This window comes from Notolepis coatsorum, assembly GCF_963971535.1.
Source record: "Notolepis coatsorum genome assembly, chromosome: 1".
Lineage (NCBI taxonomy): Eukaryota > Metazoa > Chordata > Actinopteri > Aulopiformes > Paralepididae > Notolepis > Notolepis coatsorum.
In genome coordinates, this window is record NC_140165.1 from 297,546,715 (window position 1) to 297,571,142 (window position 24,428).

At 42.1% G+C, this 24,428-nt stretch overlaps 2 protein-coding genes across 2 annotated transcripts; one reads left to right on the forward strand and one right to left on the reverse strand.

Annotated features, from left to right (window-relative positions):
* The first annotated feature begins 320 nt into the window (after nt 1-320).
* LOC311233977 (uncharacterized protein-like) lies at nt 321-6,680 on the forward strand. Its single transcript, XM_084321048.1, has 8 exons — nt 321-457; nt 2,322-2,465; nt 3,452-3,611; nt 4,050-4,255; nt 4,388-4,538; nt 5,192-5,308; nt 5,472-5,614; nt 6,190-6,680. Exons 1-8 carry the CDS (start codon nt 422-424, stop codon nt 6,211-6,213), a joined length of 981 nt encoding a protein of 326 aa, XP_084177174.1. The 5' UTR covers nt 321-421; the 3' UTR covers nt 6,214-6,680.
* Nucleotides 6,681-9,145: 2,465 nt separating this feature from the next.
* On the reverse strand, nt 9,146-21,097 carry trmt9b (tRNA methyltransferase 9B). The gene is made up of 4 exons (XM_084314385.1): nt 21,033-21,097; nt 15,220-15,418; nt 11,502-11,675; nt 9,146-10,442 (listed from the first exon to the last, which is right to left on the reverse strand). Exons 2-4 carry the CDS (start codon nt 15,371-15,373, stop codon nt 9,475-9,477), a joined length of 1,296 nt encoding a protein of 431 aa, XP_084170511.1. The 5' UTR covers nt 15,374-15,418; nt 21,033-21,097; the 3' UTR covers nt 9,146-9,474.
* Between the last annotated feature and the right edge of the window lie 3,331 nt (nt 21,098-24,428).

The window sequence follows — 24,428 nt, forward strand, 5'->3', positions numbered from 1 at the left end:
CAGGGTAAAAAGGAAAACACGGCCTGGCACTGAAAGTGTTAACACTATGCCGTCCGTCCACGAGTATATACATGTTTCGGTGCCATGCGTTGTGGACCTGGCAAGTTGTTATTGTTTTATTCCATATTTATAACGCTATTAACGTCCGCGATCGAGATCAATGACCTACCCACATATTTGATTTTCGAAACATGCAATACCGGCCAGATCCGCTTAGGGGCGACATCGCTCCACTGCAGTATCATTGAGGGGATTTAAAAAAAAAATAATCTTTTACAGTCTGTGGGCGTTTCATATGAGCCTCGATTCCAAACGAAGACCCTCCATCTTTGATCATGTTACCGAACGCATAGTTCAGCCTGGAATAATGGGATTTATGATTAGCCAATGGACATATCGATCGACCAGAATCCGATGACTAATGAAGAAATGCTGCCGGCGATCACATGGCCTGACGGTAGGATACTATTCCCCCAAATTACAGCTGGATTGGACATTGTTTTAAAACCTAACGTGATAGATCACTGACATTGGCTACCTGAACGCACACTCTATTGCTAATCAATAATACTAATCGGCGTTCCCCGCCGCCCCCATTTCATCCATAGATGCTCTGTAATAGTCCGGATGCTACGCACTTTGTTTTATTTCATTCGTATATATACAGCAGAAATGGCGTTTGATATAACGGCGCCAACGTTTAGCCTATTATCTAGCTTCCTGAAAAAAAGAGATGAAAAGCGCGATAAACCTTATATTCACGACGCTATAAAATGACAACCAACCGATGGATTTTTATTTTCTTTAAGCCATTATGAAGGCACAGTTTATGCACTCAAGTGACAATGAGAATGGACAGATAGCAATACTACAAATTATATATATAGCTCTTAGAAAGTACATCGGTTTGTAAACAAACCTCTGTCCTCTGAGGCATAAATCGCCGCAAGAGTGCGGTCGCCAAAGTGTTAATGAGAGACGTGGACTTTACATCAACCAACAATGTCTTCATGGGCATGGTGAAGAAGGTCAGGAAGGAAGGAAGAGATACTACAACACACCACCCTGCCCTGTCTCTCGAGGACATCAACGTCCTAAAGTCATAATTTTCCATGAGTCCAACCCAAGAGGTCTCCAGAATAAAATATGGTTCGACATCCAGCTCCATTTTGGCCGCAGGCAGTGGTGCAGTCGTAATATGGGCCAAGGCCAAACGCCAAGTGCACGCGCGCTCCCGCGCATACATGTGTCGAGATCAAGCAACCCCCCACCTACAGGGCTTGTATTTGGTTGTCGGTATCCCATTATTATGCAAAGTCTAGGTGATAAGTGCCGGCGGCCGGGGTATACGGGCCAACGAGTCATTTTTGTGTCGTCGCGCCGGCACTTATCACCTAGACTTTGCATAATAATAGGATTTGCGTACTTCTGCCTCAGTGACGAAGCCCAAACTTCGTTTGACTGCGTATGCCCAGCACTGCACCCCTGGCCGCAGGGGAAGCGAAGGCAACCGCCACCTAAAGCCTGAGTCCTTCGCGGTCAAAAGAGACAAGAACGGGAGCAAGTTTGTGACCATGTCTTTTAATGAAGACACTAAAAACCATAAAGATAGCTAATCGCTAATAGCCAATGCTAACCACAATGCGAATTTCTAGCTTTGGGTTAATGGTGTATAACAGTGTAAAGCTAATAGCTAGCTAATCACTAAGCTAATTGCTGTTTGGTCGGTAAAGCAGTAATGGCATGGTCAATAATTAAAGGTGCATTGCACTCATTATGTTGGTATCAAAACCATTTGGTTTTAGTGGCAGTGGCGCTGGTGAAAATTATTCTAGGCGCGGCATAGTGTTGTATGTATCATGTGACTAGCCCATTGAATAGTCCCTGTGCCAGGCAGGCGCTCTGGTTGCCCTGGTGGATCGGCGTAATTCCGCCCTAGGTCAGGGGGATTGTAACAGTAACATATTTGTGTACAGTAGATCTGCGTGAATACTATCTTCTCTCATGTTAGCGACTATCACGTTCAATTCGTCTGTCACTCATAGAGATGACATACATTCTAAAACAAATATGTCCGAGACCACATAAGTTAAGACACTTCGTTGGTACAGGTGTAATATTCTGCAGACGTTTTCATGCTGAACAAGTAAGAGTATGATTTTACCATTTTCCTCATCACATCCACACAATTTCTGTGGTTACTGTGCGTTTCTTTCGGCACGTGTGTCTCGATTAGGGGCTACGCTACAGTGTGTTTGTTTCTGTTACAATGCATGAAAGCTTTTTTAATTGGTTGACTCAAAATGCATGACATTTCACAGATACATCTGGAATCCACTGGACTTCCAATAGTTCATCACAGCAAGTATGTGTGCGATCTCCCACCGAACCATATATTTCCTATGGGAAAGTTTCCCAAGGTGCTGGATTTTCTCATAAAGGATCATGTCATTACACATAAACAGGTGAGTGAGACGTTTGGAATGAGAATATATCCCACGCATACACTTGTGACATCCATGCTAGATAGTAGTGACTCTAGTTGCTAGAGTGGTGTTATAACCAGAGACTGGAATAAACAACTGTACAGTTTTGCTTGTACAGTTGTACAGTGTGTGTGTCCCCAACCCCTCCCACCCAACCTCCTCCAATGTACAGTTTTTACGTCAAATGTATATACTCTCTTTTCTGGACTCTTTTTGTATCAAATCTGGTATGTCATAAATGTAATGTATAGATGTAGCAGTACTGTCTGTCATGTATGTCATATATGTCCGGATGAATTGAAAATGGGGGACCCTGATGTAAACAAGACGAAAGTCTTTCTCTGGTCTGCATCCCCTTAACAATTGTGTGTATTGAGATGTACTGTATTGTACCCATTCTGCAATCTGTTAATAAAGTTTTCAATCAATCAATCAATGAACATCAGCCAAATTAGCTTACCTCTAGTGTAAAATCTTGTGCAAAATCATAATCATCCTTTAGCATAAAACAGTGTTTTGTTGATGTAGAATAAGTTGATGGTGATGATATGACCATGAATTATGAAATAGTGTAGGTCGTCGATTTCGTTTCATATTAGTCAAGATAAGATATTCCTTTATTGATTCCCTTGGGGAAATTAAGGCAGCATGGGGGAGGGGAGGGGAGGTACAGCTATGGGCATGGTAATAGAAGACATAAATACAGGCAACAAAATGATAGTACAGTAGAAAAGTAAAGACAGGCAGTGTAAACAATATAATTAACTCTGAATAATACGCATGTGAGCAAGTAGGCAGTGTGATCAAAGGTGCAGATGAGGGTCTGTATGCCCTATCAGTTATATTACACATTACAATACATATGGTTACAATTAACACTAGAATCTAAATATGTGCATGCATGCATTTGCAAGTTAACCAGGTTACAGTGGCGTAGGTTTATCGACACACTTTTGTTCCATCAGGTGTGGATCCCTAAGATAGCCTCTCAGAACCTACTGCGCTGTGTGCACACCGACGAATACTTAAACAACTTCATTAATGGAAAAACCGGGGAGAAAGAACAAAGGAGAACAGGGTTTCCCTGGAGCGAAGGCATAGTGAGACGCTGTAGATATGAAACAGGTGAGAACAGGCTCGGTACGATCATTTGGCAGCTGGATGTGCTTAAAGGAACACGCCAACATTTGGGGAAATTAGCTTATCGTCTTCTCCAGAGAGAGACAGGAAGATAGATACCAGTTTCCTCTCTGTGCGTTCAGTAGAAAGCGATCTGGCTGCATGTTAGCCTAGCTTAGCACAAGCGGACAGTGCCGGTTAGCCTAGGGCATTGTCCAACTAACACCTCTCCCGAAGGCTAACCGGCACTGTCCGCTTCCATTCATTGTGCTAAGCTAGGCTAACATGCAGCCAGATAGCCTTCTACTGAACGCACAGAGAGGAAACTGGTATCTATCTTCTTGTCTCTCTCTCTGGAGAAGACGGTAAGCTAATTTCCCAAAATGTTGGCGTGCTCCATTAAGAAACCACTCGGCACCGACGGGCTAATTTCCCTGTCTCCAGGTGGAACTGTGCTGGCGGCACAGGTCGCTCTGCAGAGAGGACTGGCCTGCAGCACGGCTGGAGGAACCCACCATGCTTTCCCAAGCTACGGCTCGGGGTATTGTCTCCTCAATGACCTAGCGGTGGCTGCCAGACACCTGCTGGATGACTCCTCCTCCTCCTCAGCCAGGCGAAAGGTTCTCATTGTGGATTTAGATGTGCATCAGGTAGTTACGCGCATGTTGTACTTGTACGGTTGTCTTGTGCTGTTCTAGTGTGTGTATGCTTGTGCGTGCGTGTAGCCTAATGTTTTGTGTAATTTTCTGGTCAAACCCGGGATGTTGTTGTGGATCCGACAGGGAGACGGCACAGCTTTCATTTTTAAAGAGGAGCCAGACGTGTTCACATTCTCGGTGCATTGTGGGAAGAACTTCCCGCTCCATAAGCAACGGAGTGACCTAGATGTCAGTGTGGAGGATGGAATGGAGGATAAAGAGTACCTCGCCACAGGCAAGTCACCTTTCCCACAGGAAACTCGATTGACCTTAATTCCTATAGTCATGCTCGGATTGGGATTCCTTTCCACCCCTCCAAGAGTGTGGGAAGGAATCCCAACCCGAGCACGGCATAAGAGAAAAACGGCCGCCGCCATGTGAATATGGTCAATGCACGTTAGGAAATGCATCCGATGTATATGTCCAAGTCGTGTGAATCGGCAAGGAACCTATAAAAGAAGGAAGGGTCATTACGTCACTGTGTAGCGCATGAACACACATAGGTGACTGCCAAGTGTGGAAACTTTCAATTCGGCCGACATTGAGTTGAATGGGATCAGCCATCTCCCTGTTTATGACCCGTCATTTAAACAGGTTATTACCTTGGATGTCGGAATCATCTGCAATTTGTTGCATTGTTAACTAGCTAACGTTTGATATATGGTTTGATGTATATTTCCTCAGATAGCTGGTATATTTTGAATTCTAATACAGGCCTCAATAGAACTGGCACCAAGCAGAGCATAGAACGCCGGTATTCTGACGTGACTGATGACCCTTCCTTCTTTTATAGTTTCCTTGTGAATTATAAGGATGTTATGCACTGTTCTTTATGTGTTCTTTCACCAGGATCATAACTAGTCGTCATTTGTATGAATTTTGGAGCAGTTGAGACCCACCTTCCCCGGCTGCTGGACACCTTCCGCCCAGACCTGGTTCTGTATGACGCTGGCGTGGACCCTCACTGGGAAGATGAACTGGGGGGACTCAGTCTCACTGACCAAGGTGAGCGACAAGGTTTGACCTCAGGTGTCTCCAGTCGGAATGATTTTAGACCATTCCCCTTGGTTTTGGTATTAACGGCACAAGTGAATTTTGGTTACATTAAAGGTCTTGTCCGTCCGTCCATTCCATTTCTCTCTATCATCCATCAATCTGTCCGTTTTAGGGCTGTATAAGAGGGATCTGTATGTGATGAAGACTGTGGCGGCCAGGGGTATTCCTGTAGCCAGTGTTATAGGGGGAGGCTACTCCAGAGACGTCAGCAAGCTGGCCCTCAGGCACTCCATTGTCCACAGAGCAGCAACACAGGTACAGGAAACGCTTGACGAAAAGGACTTGGCCTCAAGTGGCCATCCCTTTCTGTGCAGTGGCCCACGAGGTATCTCGTTGTATCAAACAGCCCTAGCTGTATTACTAAAGTAATCACACAAGCCACATGCAAACCATTATTGTTCAAACCAGTATTGTTAAACAAACACGCTAACATTATGGGAAATTCGCTTACAGTCTTCTCCAGAGTCAGACAAGAAGATAGATACCTATTTCCTCTTTGTGCGTTCAGTAGAAAGCTATCCAGCTGCAAGCTAGCCTAGCTTAGCACAAATGAATGGAAGCAGATACGGACCAGTTAGTCTAGCTGTTGGCCAAAAACACCTCTCCCAGAGTTTTAAGCTAGGTTAGCTGGTCCGTATCCACTACCATTAATTTGTGCTAAGATGTGCTAGGCTAGCTTGCAGCCAGATAGCTTTCTACTGAATGCGGAGAGAGGAGATTGGCATCTATCTTTGTGTCTGAGGATGGTAAGCGCATTTCCCATAATGTTGATGTGTTTTTTTTAAGGATAGCAGAGTTTGAGTGAAATAATAATGTTCTATATATTGCAGGTATGGAGAGAATGTGGAATGTAGGAATCCATCCCCAGGCTCAAGAGAATCCTGAGAAGAATCTATTATAGGAGGGAGAAGAGTACAGTACATGCTGGGCTGGTTATTTGCTATTGTGAAAATGAATACTGTATCAGTATATTAATAATCCAATAATTGTATAACCAATAAATAATTAGATATTGTGACGGCCCCCACTCTGCCTGCTTATTGGTGAGTCTGCTGCCCCTCTAGGGAGCATGGCAGAGTGGGTGGCTCGTCAGCCCAATTCGACTCACCTGGTCATTGGGAGCTGCCTGTGTATAAACATGTATAACTCTTGTTAACATTCTGGTCTCTTCTCCATCTCCTCTCACCAGGTTATCCAACACCTGTTGATTTAGCTTTCTCCTACTTACACCACACCGCATCACCATTCACTCATCCATACACTGCATTCAGAACTGATTCTTATCCATACATTATTCATTGTTTATTTGATTGATTGTTATATACCGTAGGTTAAAATAAATAATTATGTTCATTTGCTTTCACGTGTGGACTCCCTTTTTGTCACAATTGACCCGTTTGTGACAATATTGAAATCACACACACACCTTGCACCCGTCACTGTGTAAATACTGATAATTGGACTGCATTTATATTTTTTTTTACAACTTATGCCTCACATTCAACCATTCACTCAGACATTAACACACCGACGGCAGAGGCAACGATGCAAGATGCCAACCTGCTCGTCAGGAGCAGTTAGGGGTTAAGTGTCCTGCTCAAGGAGTTAAAATACATATCAGAATGAAATGATTGAAACACGAGACATCCATCATGAACAAAAATATTTAATGAAGATAAACGACTGGTCACATAAATAGGCGAGGTACCACTTTCACTACAGAACAAACTATTGGTCCAGACATGCTGTACTATTAGGCTTCAAGTGTTACCTATTCATGTCATTCACTGACATCAAGTAGCAAGCAGCAACATACTGGCGGTACAGTCACAGCTGCTTGAATGGACAGAAAGGGCCATTCCTAGTGTATCACGGTAATAACTACATCAAGGACGGCTCCCGTAGGATTAAAAAAATATATTGTGTCATCGGAATGAGTGTTTATTTGATGTCCAGGTGGTGCACGACACTCATGCAGAACTGCCACTGGAATGTTCATCCCAAATTGACTCAAACCCCGCCTTCTTTCCTTGATCCTCCCATCACAACTGTTGAGATTGCTTTACTATGAAACCCGTTCTAGTGACTGGCTGGTCCTTAAAGGTCCCTCTAGTTTGCTCGGAACAGGGTAAATCTGCATTTCGCTATGATGCCCCTCTAGCTCATGGAATGAACTCCAACAGTCCTTAAAGCTTGAGATTCTCCCCTCTGTTGCAGAGTTTAAAACCTTTATCTCCCATTGTCAATCAAGTTGTATGTGTTTTAATAGATTTGTTATTACTTTTGTCTCACCTTATTGTCTTGTGATTTTATATGATTTATTTTTTGCTTATTTCTCTATGTACGCTCGACATGACTGTAAATGAGGGAAACCTCAGTTGCCTTTCGAGTTTAAATAAAGGTTTGAAAAATGAAAGAATACAAGAAAAAGAGGGCGAGGTTTATGCCTTTGCCATGCGAACACATGGACATTCTGAATCTGGAGCATCAAAGAAACGCAGACTTATAATGACAACAACATAATCACAGATACAGCCAAATTACTCGTTCAAGACTCAAGAGTGTAGACGTGAATGGGAAGGGATGCTGTATCATATTCAAGTTCAGTACAGTGCAATGTTTATTCACAGTAGTATACGAGAAGCAGTCCAGTTGCCGAAACATGACTTTTTATGGTTCAGCCACGTGTTTCACAAGACAAAACAAAAACACGACACGCACGGATAATCAACATCGAGCAGAAATGTTGGCAAGACTTTCCTTCGGAAAAAACACCTCGGCGGAATGGAATATAGTCACCAAAAACCACACACATCATTTGCATGAAATGGTCTTTCGGAATGGTTATCCACTCCTTTTTTTATTTATTTTTAATTTGTATAACGAATGACGTGTTGCACACTAGTGGTTCACATAGAAAGTAATACCAAGGTGTACATGATATATAATTGCTGTGAGGTTGGCTCCTCATGTCTGGCACTGAGGAATATGTGCAATCTTTAAAATAGAGCGGGTACCAGGCATGAGACAAAAGTTTTCCACTATGATCATGGCTGTCAAAACCTTTTTTTCTATAGAGCTAGATGGAAGAGTAGCATCTTACAAAGTCCTCTTTGGCTAAAAATAAGAAGTCTTGTCCACAAAGAGAACTAGAAATGTATGACTCCTTGGCAGAAACCTTTCATAGTTTTCATTGTTAGCAGCACTGGAGTTACGTACGGTGTGACATTGAGTGAAAGTCCTGACGTAGATCATCTCAAAAGGAACACCTCACTGGTTATCTGGATACTGCTTGTTAATTGCTTGTATATAAATAGCATCAACTGACTTTAAAATCTCACGGCATACAGTGGTGGCCATCGTAGAACACTCCCATCATGCATTCCCCCCAAAGGTAGAATATAACTGAATAAGCGTACAGTAACACAGAACCTCTGTTTCTCTGAAACAGGCAGTTGCCAGACCATTACTTGTGCATTCTGACTACTGACGAGGTAAAAATGACATTTATTTTGGAGCGAGGGAGGGAGGGAGGAGGGGAAACAGGGGTGGTTCACAGCAGCAAAACGTCTACGATGGCTACAACTGAATGTGTAGACTAGACTAAGGGTGGGTTGCACCGACTAGGTTTAATTTAACCTAAAATGTGTTGTAATCGGAGATTAAGCCTAGTTAAACTAGTTTTAAAATGGGTAAATCCAGATTTAGAATTAACCACAATTAAACAATTAAAATGTAATCCTTGATGACTTTAACCATAGTTTAAAATCAGGATGCTAGTATTTTCTTGGCAATGTTGGGTGTTTAAGCCATCAAAAGAAGAAAAATAAAGCTATTCTGTTAAAAAATATATAATAATAATAAGATTAATTAGGATTAATCTAGGTTTGGAGTAAAACAAAACGGATTTAAAGTTTAAAATGTAACTACTGCTTAGTTTTAAACTAACTAACATTTGGATTTAATGATGAACCGTGATTTAATCCAGTTTAAAAAGAAAATTCTGCAACCCACCCTGACTCATGACAACAACAAAAAAAAAATATTCAATGCAAAAAATTGGAGGCACAAAATTTAAGAAAAATAAAAGTAAAATCAAACTTGTTAAAACCAAGTTATATTTTCCAAACCTGAATTTTCTCTGCCACTACACACCAGTTGGCGTGGTCAAAGTAGTTGTGAGTGACATGAAGTTCCTCAACGTGGTTCTCTATCAGCTCCGCCAGCTCGCCCTCCCTGAAGACATGGTAGTACCTAAGGCAGGCGCCTGCCCCCTGACCCTCACTCTCCTGAGGACTCTGTGTGCTTTCCCGTCGCTCTCCGCCTTTCCCCCCCGGGTCTCCGTCGCTCTCGTGCTCCCCGGGCGGCTTGGGAAGGCCCCTCTGGCAGGGGAACAGATCCGGCAGAGCTACGGAGCCGCACTCCTGGATCAACGCCGCGGAGATGCTCTGTTTTCCCGCGACCCGCGTGCCGGTGGTCGCGTTGCCGCCGACCTCCCTCCGCCCCTTGTGCACGTCAGTGACCGAGTTGAACACGTCCTCCTCCTCCGAGCCCATCTGGGAGGAAGGGTAGAAGAAGCTGGAGACCTGCTTGATCAGGCCCCTCCCCTTCCCACGCCGGCCGGCCTTGCTCCCGTCACTCTCCCCCGCGGCTGAGGATAAAGTGCTCAGGTCCCTGGACGACGAGAGGGCGATGGCCAGGCTTCCGAAGTCCAACACGGAATCCAGGGACCTGGAGAAGAACCACAGCCTCCTGCCCCGCTGGTCGCCGCCGCAGGCCAGGTCCTCCTCGTCTGCCACGGACGATGTGCTTCTCACCTTCCTGTGCTTGTCGGTGTCGTCCGTGGCTTCGCTCGCGCTCTGCGCCGTGGCCCTCCTCCTAGGCTTGGCACGCTCCCCGTCGAAGCTGGAGGACGAGGGAGGGTTGGGGTTCCAGGGGACGAAGATGTCCTGCTTCTCGAACTTGCGACGCTTCTGCTCCATGGCCCACACGTAGATCATGAGGCGGCCCCCGGCGCGCAGGGTCCGCGCCATCTCTTTTATTGCTCGAATACGCCGCTCTTTGGTGGACAAATGATGGATGACTAAGGGAAAGCAGAGACCGGTCAGACAAATGTAAGATAAGATATTCCTTTATTGATCCCCTTTACTTGGGGGAAATTCGGGCATCATAGCAGCATGGGGGGGGGGGGGGGTACAGGTATGGGCAGGGTAATAGTAGAAGACATGGTAACACTTTATAATAACACTCAGTTATAAGACCTTTATAAGGTATTTGTAGATAATTAACGAATCATGAACAAACCATTTATATACATTTGTAAATTATTATTAAATCATTCATAACTATATTTGTATAACATTTACAAATTAGTTCTACATTATTTATAACTCATTATCAACATTGTTGGTACTTGATCTGTTGATCTTTAAATAATGTGTAGTAACACATTTGTAGAGGCTTTGAAAAATTGATATGAAAAACGACTATACTGTACCTCCATTTATTTGTTCATGTTCAACAAATGATTTGTTAAGACATTCATAAAACATCTATAAATCATTTGCAGATGCTATTGTGTGCCCTAATCTAAAGTGAAGCCTATTCATCATTAACAAATGTCTATAAATTACGAATGTATATAAATGGTTTGTTCATGATTAGTTAATTATCTACAAATACCTTATAAAGGTCTTATAACTGAGTGTTATTATAAAGTGTTACCGAATACATAAATATAGGCAATAAGATTATAGAACAGATAACAAATAAGCAGTGTAAACAATATAATGAACTCTCAATATACGCATATGAGCAAGTAGGCAGTGTAATCAAAGGTGCAAGTGAGGGTCCATGGCAGTGGGCAATATTATTATTATTATATTTTCTCACTTGACATTTCTGAGTCACCACATCACGTTGCATATAGCCGACAGGGTCAACAACTACGCTGGGTGCTTCCTGTTGTCCTTGTGCTCCTGATTGGATTTATTTTTTTGGACATTTGAATGAATTGTAAAACTCCCACTGTTGCCATGCATACCCACTGTTGCCAAGCTTTATGCATAGTGAAGGGCAGCAATGCATGTGATTAAATCACACGAATGGCTGATCCTCCGATACCGGGGTCCGGGTCTATTACCTGCAATAGAGAGCACCGCGTCGAAGCAGCCGTCTCTATAAGGCAGCTGCAGCCCATCGCACAACTGGACCTCGTGTCCCTGGCTCCAGGCAGTATCCACCAGGGGGCGACAGACATCGCACCCCAGCTTGAACACCTCCTTATTGATGTGGAGGTATTTGCCATTACCACAGCCTGTGATGGACGAGATGATCGGCACCTTATTATAAAGATATAGGAAATCTATCCTCCAAGCAAGGCCGTCTCAGCATTATTTATGGGCATTCAGCATCTAAGAACAGTTAACATAGTATGACGTGCCTTTTGGTGGACTCTTCGATCCGAAGAGCCTTAAAGAAACACGCCAACATTTTGGGAAATTAGCTTACCGTCTTCTCCAGAGAGAGACAAGAAGATAGATACTCTCTGTGCGTTCAGTAGAAAGCGATCTGGCTGCCCGTTAGCCTAGCTTAGCACAATGAATGGAAGCGGACAGTGACGGGTAGCCTAGGCAATGCATTGTCCAACTAACACCTCTCCCGAAGGCTACCCGTCGCTGTCCCCTTCCATTCATTGCATATTTCATAGTTACAAAAGTAAGGTTATATTTCTTTAAGTCACCAAACAGTACAGTCTGTATATCAATATAGCAACTGATATTGCAATTCGATAACCAGTTTTGCACACCATTCCAAAAACAGACTACATAAGGACAGTACCAAAAAAGGTGTGGCAACTCTTCTGTCTCTTCCACACAAAATCTACACTCATCTGTCCGTTCAATGCTCCAGATCCTTAACACATGCATACATACATCTTTAGGATGAGCAGCCTTCGCTAACCATGACGGTGACCATCTACTACAAAGAATATATCATAGATGATGTCCATGCAGCGCTCCATGAAAGCAGACGAGAACACACTGTTCTTATCACCTGTTAGATCAGGGGTATTCAATTAAAGAGGTCCAGCTGAGAGAAAACCTCCTCAAGCAAAGGTCCGAAATATCGTTTCTCTTATTCTTCTTGTGTGTTCACTCATTTTAGTGACACTTGAGTTTCTCTTATTTTTCACGTGTGTTCACTCCTTTTAGTGAAGCTCGGGTTTCTCTTATTCTTCTTGTGTATTCACTCCTTTTAGTGAAGCTCAAGTTTCTCTTATTCTTCTTGTGTTCACTCCTTTTAGTGAAACTCGAGTTTCTCTTATTCTTCTTGTGTGTTCACTCCTTTTAGTGAAGCTCGAGTTTCTCTTATTCTTCTTGTGTGTTCACTCCTTTTAGTGAAGCTCGAGTTTCTCTTATTCTTCTTGTGTGTTCACTCCTTAACACTTTGAGTGCCAGCAGGGGGCGCACGATTTAGCGCTTGAGTGCCACCACCCACTTCAATGATAGCGCTCTCATATTTGCGAACGCATACACTACATCTTAAATTATGGCTGTGTGTATAATCTGGCCGTCGCTTATCAATGACTTGTTTGCAGTCAACATTGTCGAAACGTATTTTTTTATTTTTTTTTATTTATTTTTTTTAATCGGTTCATTTCCGTTTTATAACATTTTGAAAAACTCTTGTTTTTTGAAAGTTTCAGGAAAATATAAAGATTCTGTGATAAACGCCCTTTACTGGAATATTCTGGAATACACAAAAAACTGTCATTTTTCGGCTTATTTATGAATAGTTTTCAAATAAACGCTAGATTATCGATAGTATACAGGTGCAGCTCAATAAATTTGAATATCGTGGAAAAGTCAATATATTTCGCTGTATTGATGCAATCATTTGTGTTGTGCAAAAGGAGCCCCAACCAAGTACTGAGTGAACATACTTTTCAGAAGGCCGACATTTCTATACAACATTTTTTATTGGTGATACAGAATTGTGGGCTTTCATGAGCTGTAAAACATAATCATCAAAATTAAAACAAATAAAGGCTTGAAATATTTCACTTTGTTTGTAATGAATCTATAATCTACGAGAGTTTCGCTTTTTGAATTGAATTACTGAAATAAAATTACTTTTCCACGATATTCTAATTTATTGAACTGCACCTGTATGTGTACTTATGCACGCTATAGAAGCGGGCTGAAAAATCGATTATCTCATTTCCTGATCAGCACACACATAGGGCACACGTTGATATCTGTGAAAAAAGCTCTGATTATCCTAAGACTGGTAAAATAGATTCCTTACCTCAGATCAGATGTTCTCCAAAAAGATTATTCCAATTCCTGATCGCCATTCCAAATATCAATCGCGTTTATTGATCCAACGCTGGGTATGGGTAATATGTATTCCACGCTGTTCTGGGGCTCGGCAATGAATCCGATCGTCTCGGGTGACTTGCCTGAGAAGTAAAATGAGGAAGCAGGATTTTTTTCCCCACATGCGTTTCATTCAATCCATTCCAAAGGGGTGCAGTACCACAGGGAGAGACGATAGGGGCGGTATTTTCCCAATGGAGCTCAGAGAGAGTTTGCAGCACTAACGTGAGGCTAGATTGATGAAATATGAATTCAAATCGCTAATAAAAAAAAATAAAAAATCTCGTCTGTGGCACTCAAAGTGTTAACCAATGTTATAACAAACAAACTCAACTGTTCTTAACAATTAAACAGCTTTAACGGTTCCTTTTCTCTTTCTTTCCCTTATATCCCACTCCACCACTTTCTCTTGTTCAGTGAGAGAAGTGGGCTATAGATCTGGGCTGGAACGGTGTCAGGGCCATTCTCATTAAGTGCTCATCGGTGAGCCTAGAACAATATTTGGTTTTAATAATATGTTCATAGTGGAGAAAGCTCAGCCTCACAGCTGTATGTGGACAAGCAACCGGGAACATTCATTAGCACGTTGATGGGCGGCAAATTAATGTATTAGGATTCTGGTGGATCGATCGTATTGGGCTCTTCGATCGTTTATTTTCTGTGCCCTTGGTTGGGATTTGAGTGGGTATGTTTGCTCAAAAGATTTGTGCTTCGTCTCGTAGTGGCGTTTCACGACGCCGCTTTTTATAAAATCCACCGTCTCGGAGCATATGAGACATACTGGTTTTGAACTGCCTGTGGGAAGAATGAATATGTAAGAGTCTGTTCATTCTTGATTAAAAGCTGTTTTCACCGTCTACTTTCTCTTTTTAGAGCACGCCATGTGAAATTACTTTTCTCTGACTATGAAATTACTTTTCTGACTGTCTCGTCTCTCTCCCCCGTGTCTGTAGCTTATCGGAATACACAGATTTGATTTGATTTACAACTCATACAATTGGGTCTGAGAGTTTCCTGGGCTGCTAAACCAGTGCCGTAAAGGCTAGAAAAGTTGCACCAGTTAAAATGGAAATGAAAAATTGATAAATTCTCAATCATTTATGGGTTATATACTGTAGGTCTGGGTCCAAATAGGACTCTGTCTGGGGTCCGGACCTGGACCGCGTTCCGCCCATTAGTGACCTATGTGTTGAGGGATTATCAAGAGGGGGACTGTTACCCGAATAAAGGCAGGTCTCAGACACTCGTTTCATCCCAACACACCTTCTAATGGACAATGTTTGTAGCCCAAGGGCTTTTTCTCAGGTCAAAACAATGCGACCTGGCAAACGCCCCCTTGGGCTTAAAGCACTGTCCATTAAAAGGTATGTTGGAGCTATACAAGTGGCTCTTTTTCCGTTATCCCTTTGAGTTTTTAACCCAACACCCACCAAGCGACGTCCCTTCCTGTTTATCCCAATTAAAGACCGTTATACGTACCCACGTCGGCAACGATGCTCCCCGGTGGCTGGTCCAGAAGGAACTGCCGTACCTTGGGCCAGGCCTTGTAGCGGTTGTCGTTGAAAAACGGAGCGATCTTCTCGTAGATATTGTGCACATGGTCCCTCTCGAGCTGGCTGGCAGCCTCCTCCATCACAGTCCTCTAGGCTGCCTCATAAAGCAGCCTCATGCGTCAGGCCTGCGGAGACAAACGCAGCTGTCACGCCACCGAGTGATGAATACACACACAATAGTTAATCAAGTCAACAGATGGGCGAGCGAAGCCCCCGAGACAAACATCACGGTGGTGACACTGTCGCCATGCCGATCACACTGTCGCCGTGCCGGTGAAGGTCAATCAAGGCCGGGGCGACACTTCTTCTCTTAATCAGCGGCGACACTCAAAACGTCTCGCAGCCAGTTAGCGGAAGGAGCCCCTGCTACTTACTGGGGGATTTGCACGAATCCCCATTCTTGTGGTCAGTTATTCTGTGGTTGCTAAGAGCGAATAATGGATGATTTGGTTTTGTCTTTTCTGTTTGCTATTAGGTATTAGTTAGGTATTAGGTATTATTACTATTAGTTTGTAGGCTTACCAGCTTGAGGCCGCATCCCTACAACAATAACTCAACGTTGTGTAATCAATCAGCCTCACCTTATCTAGTCCCAGGACAGAGACATTTATATTGTATTATAAATGTATATATACGTATGCATTTATTTATTTTTGACAGGGACAATGCACAATAAATATATTGCACCATGCAGCATATATAGCTGTATGGTAATTTACATCTGTGGTCCCCTGGGCGGGAGCTGTCTGTGATATATGATTTAAGAGCGGTATAAAAATAAACACAGTAAACATTTTTAATTTTTGTCATCCCTCCTCCACTGCTGTGTAGCTCAACAGAACATGCTGCTCCGAGGAACAGAGCGAGTCCATTATTACAGTCGAGGGAATACGATCATGGAAGTAACCCCAACCTCACAGAGACAGCAGTAGCCACTTCTCCACAGTGGGGTCTAGGGAGCCTGGCATGGCCGAGGCAGACTCAAGTGGCATGACATCAAAACGCAATTTTGTTTATTTGATTCTAAAGCTCAACCTGACAAATCGTCTAAAGAGGAACATTCCACCTATAAACACATCTGAAATATTTGATCTATTTTGTCCCGGTCTCAATGCTTGGTTATGATTTGAATTCCTAATAAGCCCCATTCACTGTACCAAGAATGAAGCAACTTACTAAATCGGAAACTATACACATTATTCATTATCCCTCCATAAATCTTTAGGCTGTGCTATTTTCCCCCTCCCGTCTACAGTACATAATTTCCTTGAGCTGTAATTAACACAAAGACCAGCTAGCCTAGCTTAAAACTCTGGGAGTGTTTTTGGCCAACAGCTAGGCTAGCTGATCCGTATACGCTTCCATTAATTTGTGCTAAGCTATAGGCTGGCTTGCAGCCAGATGGCTTTCTACTGAACACACAGAGACTGTTATCTTATCTGACTGGAGAAGTCGGTAAGCACATTTCCCATAATGTATTCCTTTAACAACCTCTGTAGTGGTCCTGTTGGATAGAGTATTAATGTAGTTTCCAAGAAAGGATTTTCATTCTCATTTAGATGTTGTCATACAGTAGCTCTTGTTTTATCATCAGAAAATAGGCATATTCTGGAATACACTATATGAAACCTAGTATTAAAGAATAAGTTGAGAATTTTGGAGCCCTATAAGTAGAGTCCTTTCTCAGCACAATCCGTGCTGCTCTCCTTGCGTGTTCCTTTAACAGTTCTGGTATACAATTGTGGGCAAAACTAATCAGTATTGATGTATCTTTGGTGAAATGGCCCTTTGTCAATAGGGCTGCACGATTCTTGCTAAAATGTGAATCACGATTTTTCTCTAAGAATTGAGATCACGATTCTCTCAGACGATTCTTATTTTTCATCATCATTTAAAAAAGTTAAGTAAAAAGTAAAAAAATAATGTTTAAGAAATAAATAAATTGTAGTCAAATATAAATAAAAAAAATAGTCATAATTTTTTAATGAGATCGCATAGGTCTATGAATCGAGATAACGATTTCTTTTTTCGATTAATCGTGCAGCCCTATTTGTCAATACAAAGAATGAAGGAAATGAATCACATAACTATTGTTAAGGAGGAAGTTAAGCCCTGTGCCTTGAAGTGGAGACCAGACTAGTGCGTGTTGTGCTGTGAATAATAATGAATAAGCCAGAGGAGCAAACAGACCACGAGCTCAGTGTTGTGAATTAGACCACTCTAACATTCCCCACGCAGACTGCAGTACACAGGGGGTGAGAGCCTTGAGTGTGGGAGCCGGGATTCACTTCTATGAGGCAGCATTGTGCTTTTATAATTGGATGGAGTGAGATTGTTGTGTCTCGTTTATTTTGGATCTAGATGTTATATTATTCATCAATTCATAGTTTATGCCTATGGTTTATTAAAAGAGGAACAGGAGATCAGTGAAATCATCGTCTCCAAATGCTGTATGTCATTTTAAGATTTCAGATATCGATTTCAAATCAATAGATCTTACATACTTGTGATTTTAACATGAACGGATCTTCCTCCTCCAACCCATGCTGCAGTGTGCCTCACTCTATTAGGATGCATGGCAGTATCTTCCACACTGGTGGTGGAGGTGGAGGAGCTGCTGCCATTCTGTTCAGTACTCTGGTTTGGACAGTGTGGCCTATTTATTCAAGTTAATGATGTGTTATACGCTGGTGCTTTAACCCTTTCACTGCGACAATACAGAAGGTTAACCCTTTCACTACCACACTACAGATGTTAGTCGTACCCACCTCTCCTACCCCCCTCCTACCCAACCCCCCCCCCCCCACCCCACCCACCTCCAATGTACAGCCCCCCCCCCACCCAACCCCACCCCACCTACCCAACCTCCCCCAATGTACAGTTTTTACATCAAATGTATATACGCTCTTTTCTGGATTCTTTTTGTATCACAAACAGTACTGTATTTGCAAATCTGGTATGTCATAAATGTATAGATGTAGCAGTACTGTCTAGTATCTGTATGTCATGTATGTCATATATGTACTGATGAATTGAAAATGGGGGACCCTGATGTAAACAAGACGAAAGTCTTTCTCTGGTCTGCATCCCCTTAACAATTGTGTGTATTGAGCTGTACTGTACTGTACCCATTCTGCAATCTGTTAATAAAGTTTTCAATCAATCAATCAATCAATCAACACTCATGGAAATGATACCCAGAAATGTGGCTCCTTCTGGAGAACAAATCTGTCATAAGGACCCATGAAGTCAGCCATATTTAATTTTCTGAAAATCACTTTTCCAAACCATTGGACCAGATTAGGAGCATGGTCAAAGGGTGTCATTGTGGGTGCGGCTGGGTAGCGCAGTGGACTAAGCACTCGCCTACCACCACAGAGACTCTGGGATCTAATCCAGCTGTCAGCGGTCGTTGTAAACTGCGACTCCTACTGGTCGGTTGGGGCGCCTGTTCAGCAGGGAGGGGATCTGGGGGAAATAGCAGTGAAATGCCTCGCTGTCAGGTGAAAAGAAGCGGCTGGCGAGTGGCGACTCCACATGTATCGGAGGAGGCATGTGGTAATTCTACACCCTCCCCAGGCCGACAGTGGGGCAATGCGGGCAACGACCAGGAAGGGAATTGGCATAATGACTAAATTGGGATGGGTGAAAAATACAGAAATCCCAAAAATAGATAGAATAAAAAAAAAAGTAAAAACATTTAAAATTGTGTCATTGAGGATTTGGGGCATTTAGGATATACCCTGTATGAGTTATTTTGGATTTGTCAAAAGGGAACATTTATTGGAATTTTCTCTGGAATGAACATGACAAGTAGAGGCACTAGTAGGCACTTCCCTCTGGGGGAAACAACCATCATCTGATCTGTACAAAACGTCTTCCTATAGTGATAAATCACACATACAAGGAATACAAATAAGGCCAATATCTACCCACGGGCCTGAAAGCCATCTCTCAACATGCATTATATAACATCAGTTTCCTGATTACACAGTGTAATAGGCTACCCAGTCATGGGGTACCTAATGCGGTCTAAAAGGCATTTGTGATAACAGTTCCGAGTGATTCTAATGCCAGTGTTGTTGCAGTAAATAAAGAGGTTAGCCAGATGGTCTCGCTAAGGCAAACCAGATCACAGTGGAGTTCTCTCCACTCCTCTTGGAAGAAATGAAATCATTGTCTGCAATCTGCATCCGTGTCCATACTGCTAATGTTTGGGGAATTGCACCCAGGACAAAAATAATGTGAGACAAGAGAATGTGTTAGTCCTATGGTTTGAGGCAAACCATTTCTTCAAATTGCATGGCTAGATGAAGGTTTGCCCTCTCGGTGTAACACATATGGCCTACATTCATAAATGGGGGACCCTGATGTAAACAAGACGAACGTCTTTCTCTGGTCTGCATCCCCTTAACAATTGTGTGTATTGAGCTGTACTGTATTGTACCCATTCTGCAATCTGTTAATAAAATGTTCAATCAATCAATCAATACTCTGATACCTATTTTTGGACTACCACCCCTGCAAAAACAAGGGGTGCCTTATGTAACTCAATGGATTTGTGCAGTATTGCCAGGGCTCAGAGTTTCTCATCCATTCAATAAATTGTAAGGGTACTCAACTGGTATTATGCAACAAGGAAGCTATAAGAATTGCCTCTAACTGACGACTAAAATTAGACCAGAGGACGTAGCCACCCACACCAGGATGTGTGGTAATTAAACCAAGATTTATCTTATAGGACATTTTCTCATCACGCAGGGATATTTAGGCAAATGTTCTAATTGTATATTTTATTTGACATTACCCTCTGTGGCTGATGAGACATCTTGGGATCCAGTGCAAATTCGATACACAAGCGGGCTGCGGGCATATCACGTTTCAAACATAAAGGTTATAGGCTGCATGACCCCGATCTCTATGTCCTCTGAATCCTCAAAGCTCACCACGCTATGTCAACAGTGGTAGTGGATTAGTGGCGTTATAAGGGCCAATTGTCGAGAAGGATGAATGAATGAATGAAAACTTTATTTAACAGATTGTAGAATGGGTACACTACACAGTACAGCTCAATACACACAATTGTTAAGGGGATGCAGACCAGAGAAAGACGTTTGTCATGTTTACATCAGGGTCCCCCGTTTTCAATTCATAGTGACATTTATGACATACACAACATACATGACATCATGATGACATTTATGGCATAGGGACATACATGACATACATACTATATAGTACTTTTACATTTGTGACATATACGATATGCAAATATACAGTACTGTTACCCATAGATCCTAACAGAGAATAATATACAAATGTATGATGGGGAGGAGACTGTGACTGAAACGGACATCTTGCAAAGTCAACAGCCACGGAGAACAGGTTCATCGATCATCCGTGCCTATTTGTGACTCAACGACGAGTGATGACAGTTTAATTTACACTTTTATCTCAAGTATATAAATAAATGGTTAACGTCATGATTAATTAAGAGATAAAAACGGACCTAAAACCCTTATATAGTTCTGCGTATTATCCACAGGGTCTGTACTAGTCTGTACTCGCCACTTTTTGTCCCGATTAAGTTCTTAGCCTAAGAACAGAAATAAACCGAGACAAAGTAGTCATTCATAAATAAATAAAAATCGTTCAGTATTTTTGGAAATATGGGCGTAATGCTACTCATATTCATATTGATATTCTGTCTGTCCAGACCGAAAACGTCTCTCCACTTACCAACATAGTGTAAAACACCGCGACGCGTCCGTCCCTTCTCTTCGTCGGGAAAACTTCCCTCTCTATACATTCAACGCACATAAACATAATCAATTTGCCACGCGATCTCCGGAATCATAATTCCTCACAGCTGCAGTGTACAGTAGCCTACATGCCATCACCCACGTTGTAAAACTGGGGGATGTTGGCGTAATTACTCGATATTTATGTTGGCCGGGAGCATATTGGCCAGGCATGAACGGCATGCAATTTATAGCATAAGCGACGCCGACGACTGAAATATTGGTTGCCGACGCGCGAGGGAGACTGTGCCGCTCCAGTCCACCACGATTGTCATTGGTCAACAGCCTCACGTGACCACGACAATAGCACGTGACGTGGGGTACCTATTGTACATGTTACAGACGATTTTATTGATAAGAAGAGGTCCTCCTGTCTGTGTTTTACACCCCGTACTATTCACACCAACAATAGGTTACTTACAACCCTACCCTAGATATAGTAGCCTACAGGGGTGTAAAGTACTTGAGTAATTGTACTTCGTTACAATACTTAAGTACTGTTTTGGGGGATTTGTACTTTACTCTAGTATTATTAGGTTTGTATACTTTGTACTTTTACTCCATTACATTTCAGAGAAAAAATACATACTTTTTACTCCTTACATTTAAAATGCAGACCTACAAAGTACAAAGTACAAATCTCACAGGTCCAACCATTTAATTAGTATATTTTAATTGTTTATCTGGCCGAACTAACGTTAACGTTATTAATCCTGCGACCGCAGGTAAACAGCCAATCAAATCCCCATCAATGGAAAATGAACCCGCCCATACCCATGCTGATTGGTCCTTGTGCAACACTAGAAAGCAGGGATCTTTGATTAAACACCTGCTATCAGAAGAATAGACAGTCAGATCCGCATTATGCTGTGGTTAATATTGTGATATTATTCAGGGTACTCCAGTATTCTGTCTTCTGTCTGTCTTCAGCATTGTCTATCGCAGAACACATTCCATTGTGGGCAGAGTGTATGCTTGGTTTCATTCCAGCCTTGCCTAAACACCAGCTGATGATTTCACTAATTGGCTCACCTCTTCAACTAACTCACCTGGTGCAATGTATAGTTAAAATGAAAACTTGGCCCACGATGGAATGAATTTGAGACCCCTGGTCTATCCCTTTCAAAACATTTTTTACTTTTACTTTTTAGTACTTAAGTACATTTAAAAGTAGGACTTTTTTACTTTTACTCAAGTGTGTTTTTAGCCAGATACGTTGACTTTTACTTGAGTCAGATTTTGAGACGGTACCCATACTTTCACTTAAGTATAATTTCTGGGTACTTTTTACACCCCTGGTAGCCTATATGCCCTACCATGAGACCAAAACAAGTAGGCATCATAATAACCCCTCTGAATAATTCATTCATTCATTCATTCATTCATTCATTCATTCATTCATTCATTCATTCATAATAACCCCTCTGAACAATTCATTCATTCATTCATTCATTCATTCATTCATTCATTCATTCATTCATTCATTCATCCCCCAAAACTCCAGCACCGAATGTGAAATACAGCTCAGCTCACCCAGTAACCTAGATTTTAAATATTACTTGTGGGGGAGAGTGGTAAGAGAGCCCTGTGGGAGTTGATCCACAGCTCTGTATAGGATTTTGTCATTGGACCACACAAAAAACCTTTAATTTTACCCAGGCTTTGATGGAGGGAAGCACAATGAAAAAAGTGCTTATCCTATTCTTGACCCAAAAAAAAGCATTAATATATTTTTTGCAGTTAATTTAAATGTAAGTAAGTTTTACAGGTCAGGGGTAATGACTCTTGTGCCAATGCAAATTGATCAAGGTTTGAAAATATATATAGTGTTAATGAAATTAAGGACAATAAATAAGAATGTTCTGTTCAATTGTATTTGATAAAAGAACAGATCATCATGTATCATGTCCACATTTATAGTTGTAAAAAGTAAATTGGTCAGTTTACCCATGTGTGGCTCGATTTACTCCTAATCTGGGGCAGGTTGAGCCAGAGGACCACGTTTCTTTTAAGAAGTCATATTTTCACATGTTTCATATGTCATAAGTCATATGTTTTTTGTACAGATGCACTCTTATCATTTACATTTTAAAGAACAGGTTAATAACTTTTAAACAATGTCTGGCATGACTAGTACAGTGCATGATTAAACCGATGAGAAACATGGCATTGTGCTGCATCCCCTCATCAGGCTCCAATCCAATGGGACATGTGGTTTAGCCTTCAAAAACCATGATACATGTCCTTTTCCAAAATATGAATCTCACAGTATAATCAGATGTGTCTTCATTAATGGTATTCATACATTGTATGTTCTACAGAGGAAGTGATTGTATTATCGTACATTGTATCAAAGGTTATGAGTTTCATGGACCAGTTACACATAATTGGGTAACATGGATAGCACAAGGAGGCCTATGGGTGTTTTTGAACCAATCATATTTACTACACAGTAGTATAAAAAAAAATTAAAATTACAGCACTTGTCAGGCAACTAGATCATATTCATAACTTTATATTTTGATGTTGGTCTTGTTGACTTTTGGTCCCATGTAGAGAAATCCCTCTGCTGAAATCCATAGAAATAGGATCCATAACAGCCATTCACCTCCAAATGTTTTCTGCTTATAGATTGATGTCGGCGGCAAAATATCCAAGTGCACCATTGTGTCATTGACATCCATGTTGCTGCTGGGGTCCATCCATCTCCACTCAGTCTGTCCTCCTTTCTTAATTACCAAGAAAGAAGGTTCTGTCAAGGTCAAGCAAACTGGTTGACTACCAACAAGAACTTCCACCTTTCACTGCTTTTTCTATTCATCCATCACATTCAATTTGACCTATCTCAAACCCCGCCCTCTTTTCTTGATCCTCCAATCACAACTGTGACAGTGGCTCGGTAGAGCAGTTGTCTGGTTATCCGGAGGTTCCCGGTTCGATTTCCGCTCCTCCCGGGCAGCGTGTTGAAGTGTCCTTGAGCAAGACACTAACCCCTAACTGCTCCCGATGAGCAGGTTGGCACCTTGCATGGTTGCCTCTGCTGTCGGTGTGTGAATGTGTGAGTGAATGGGTAAAATGTGAGGAACAAATTGTAAAGCGCTTTGGATAAAAGGGCTATATAAATGCAGCCATTTACCATTTACAACTGTTGCTACGAGAGAAGCAACCGTTGTGATTGGAGGATCAAGAAAAGAGGGTGGGGTTTGAGATAGGTCCATTCAGAAGAGTCACTCACTCCATCCAATTAAATGTTCACATTTCAAGGTCTCTCTTCCATCACCAAAGCCCCTCAGCCTGGAGGAAAAATGCCAAAGCTTCCTCGTCCACTTAAACG

Coding starts and splice junctions, on each gene's coding strand:
- LOC311233977 (XM_084321048.1), top strand. CDS start 422: ATGAAGAAATGCTGCCGGCGATCACATGGCCTGACG. Junction 4,539..5,191: donor TAAAGAGTACCTCGCCACAG/GCAAGTCACCTT, acceptor ATTTTGGAGCAG/TTGAGACCCACCTTCCCCGG. Junction 5,309..5,471: donor ACTCAGTCTCACTGACCAAG/GTGAGCGACAAG, acceptor TGTCCGTTTTAG/GGCTGTATAAGAGGGATCTG.
- trmt9b (XM_084314385.1), bottom strand. CDS start 15,373: ATGGAGGAGGCTGCCAGCCAGCTCGAGAGGGACCATGTGCACAATATC. Junction 11,676..15,219: donor GAGCATCGTTGCCGACGTGG/GTACGTATAACG, acceptor CGTCCATCACAG/GCTGTGGTAATGGCAAATAC. Junction 10,443..11,501: donor CGCGGTGCTCTCTATTGCAG/GTAATAGACCCG, acceptor GCTTTCCCTTAG/TCATCCATCATTTGTCCACC.